Raw genomic sequence first — 1,446 nt, forward strand, 5'->3', positions numbered from 1 at the left:
CGCGGAGATATGCCGCGGGGGCGGGGGTTAAAGAAGCCGATTTTGACTGGCTGCGCGCGCGCTGGCGCGGGATGCGGTTAGGATGTGGTTCTGCGAGGCGTCTTTGATCTCGCGTCATTAACGCACGTGTGGAGCAGCCGCTGCTCTGCCGCTGCTGAGCCGCTGCTCCGTGCTGCTGCTGCTGCTGCTCGCTTCACCCGCGCGCCGCGGGGGCGCATCTCTGATGAATGAGACTGCCGCCCCGCGCCCCCGGGCCGGTCGCCCTCCCCGTCCCCCTTCCCCTTTCTACAGCCATCGCAAAATGCTGCTGTCGCTCGGGATCGGGAGCAACTTTCGCTCATCGCGGTCGCGGCGTCTTATCGTCTTGCTTGCGGGGTCGAAAACACCGGAGTCATCGACCGGCAAAGCAAAGACGGGGGGAGAGAAGAAAAGAAGATGTGTATACTCACCCTTGAGGACGTTGCTGACGAGCGTGAAGGGCAGGCAGACGACGTTGACGAGCAGGTCGGCGATGGCCAGGTTGGCGATGAACAGGTTGGTCGTGGAGCGCATGCGCGGGAACGAGGCGACCACCATGACGACACACACGTTGCCGAGCACGCCGACGACGAAGACGGCCAGGTAGGCGACGCAGATGACGACAGTGAGGCCGACGCCGTAGCGCAGCTCGCCGCCGTCGCAGAGGACATGGCCGTCGTTGCCGTCGTTGTCGTCGGGGAACAGGTACGAGCTGTTGGCGGTTGTCGTGCTGTTGGCCGTCAACATGCCCTCCATGACATGGCGCCTGCGGCTGGCGGTGTGGCACCCCAGCACCTCACGCCATCGCCTCCAACCGCGCCCGCGACGGCTGGGTCTCCTCGCGCGCCGGCGCCCTAAGGACAAAGAGGTTTTTGCAATCGTCGCAATACGATACATGTACTCCACAAGCACTCAAAAACTTTCATTCACTTCAAATAGTCATGGATGGTAACAGTTTTTGTGCGGTACTCCAGCCAGATTTTATGGGTCTACTTGCGGTAGGGGCTCATGACAGTCTCCGTTGCGTTGGCGAGGGGACTGGGGACTGAGTTTGCAGGGCTCAGCGCCCAGCCAGGCCTCCTCTTCTCTCTCTCTCTCTCTCTCTGCTCCTCCTCTCCCTCTTCCCGGACGGTACGTCCGAGTGCGGGACAGAGCCCGCCTCGCCCTTGCTTGTTAAACCGCTTGCCGCCCAGAGCAGGGCACCCCAGGGTGCCTCGCCTCGCCCCGCCCCGCCCCGCACCGCCACCCCTGTAGGATGCGTGGGGTTCGTTCTTCCTCAAGCAGCCTCCAGTCCCTGTGCGACGCTACCGGTTGTGTCCGATCGCCCAACGCTCTTTTATTGCGTTTGTAGGGGGTGAGGGTGGAGGCTGAGGGAGGGACGCACCTTGAGATTGTTATGCAGATTCATGATAATAGCGGCAGCCCCCC

At 62.7% G+C, this 1,446-nt stretch overlaps 1 protein-coding gene across 2 annotated transcripts in view; it reads right to left on the reverse strand.

The window, feature by feature from the left end:
• Positions 1 to 869, reverse strand: part of LOC113216236 (neuropeptide SIFamide receptor-like) — a 7,890-nt gene extending 7,021 nt beyond the window's left edge. For both annotated transcript variants that reach the window (XM_052276401.1, XM_052276400.1), the window contains exon 1: positions 450 to 869. In XM_052276401.1, the coding sequence (XP_052132361.1) occupies positions 450 to 774 (325 nt within the window). In that variant the 5' untranslated portion in view covers positions 775 to 869. The remainder of the gene's footprint in view (positions 1 to 449) is intronic.
• Between the last annotated feature and the right edge of the window lie 577 nt (positions 870 to 1,446).

This window comes from Frankliniella occidentalis, unplaced genomic scaffold (assembly GCF_000697945.3).
Source record: "Frankliniella occidentalis isolate FOCC.00 unplaced genomic scaffold, Focc_3.1 Scaffold2819, whole genome shotgun sequence".
Classification (NCBI taxonomy): domain Eukaryota; kingdom Metazoa; phylum Arthropoda; class Insecta; order Thysanoptera; family Thripidae; genus Frankliniella; species Frankliniella occidentalis.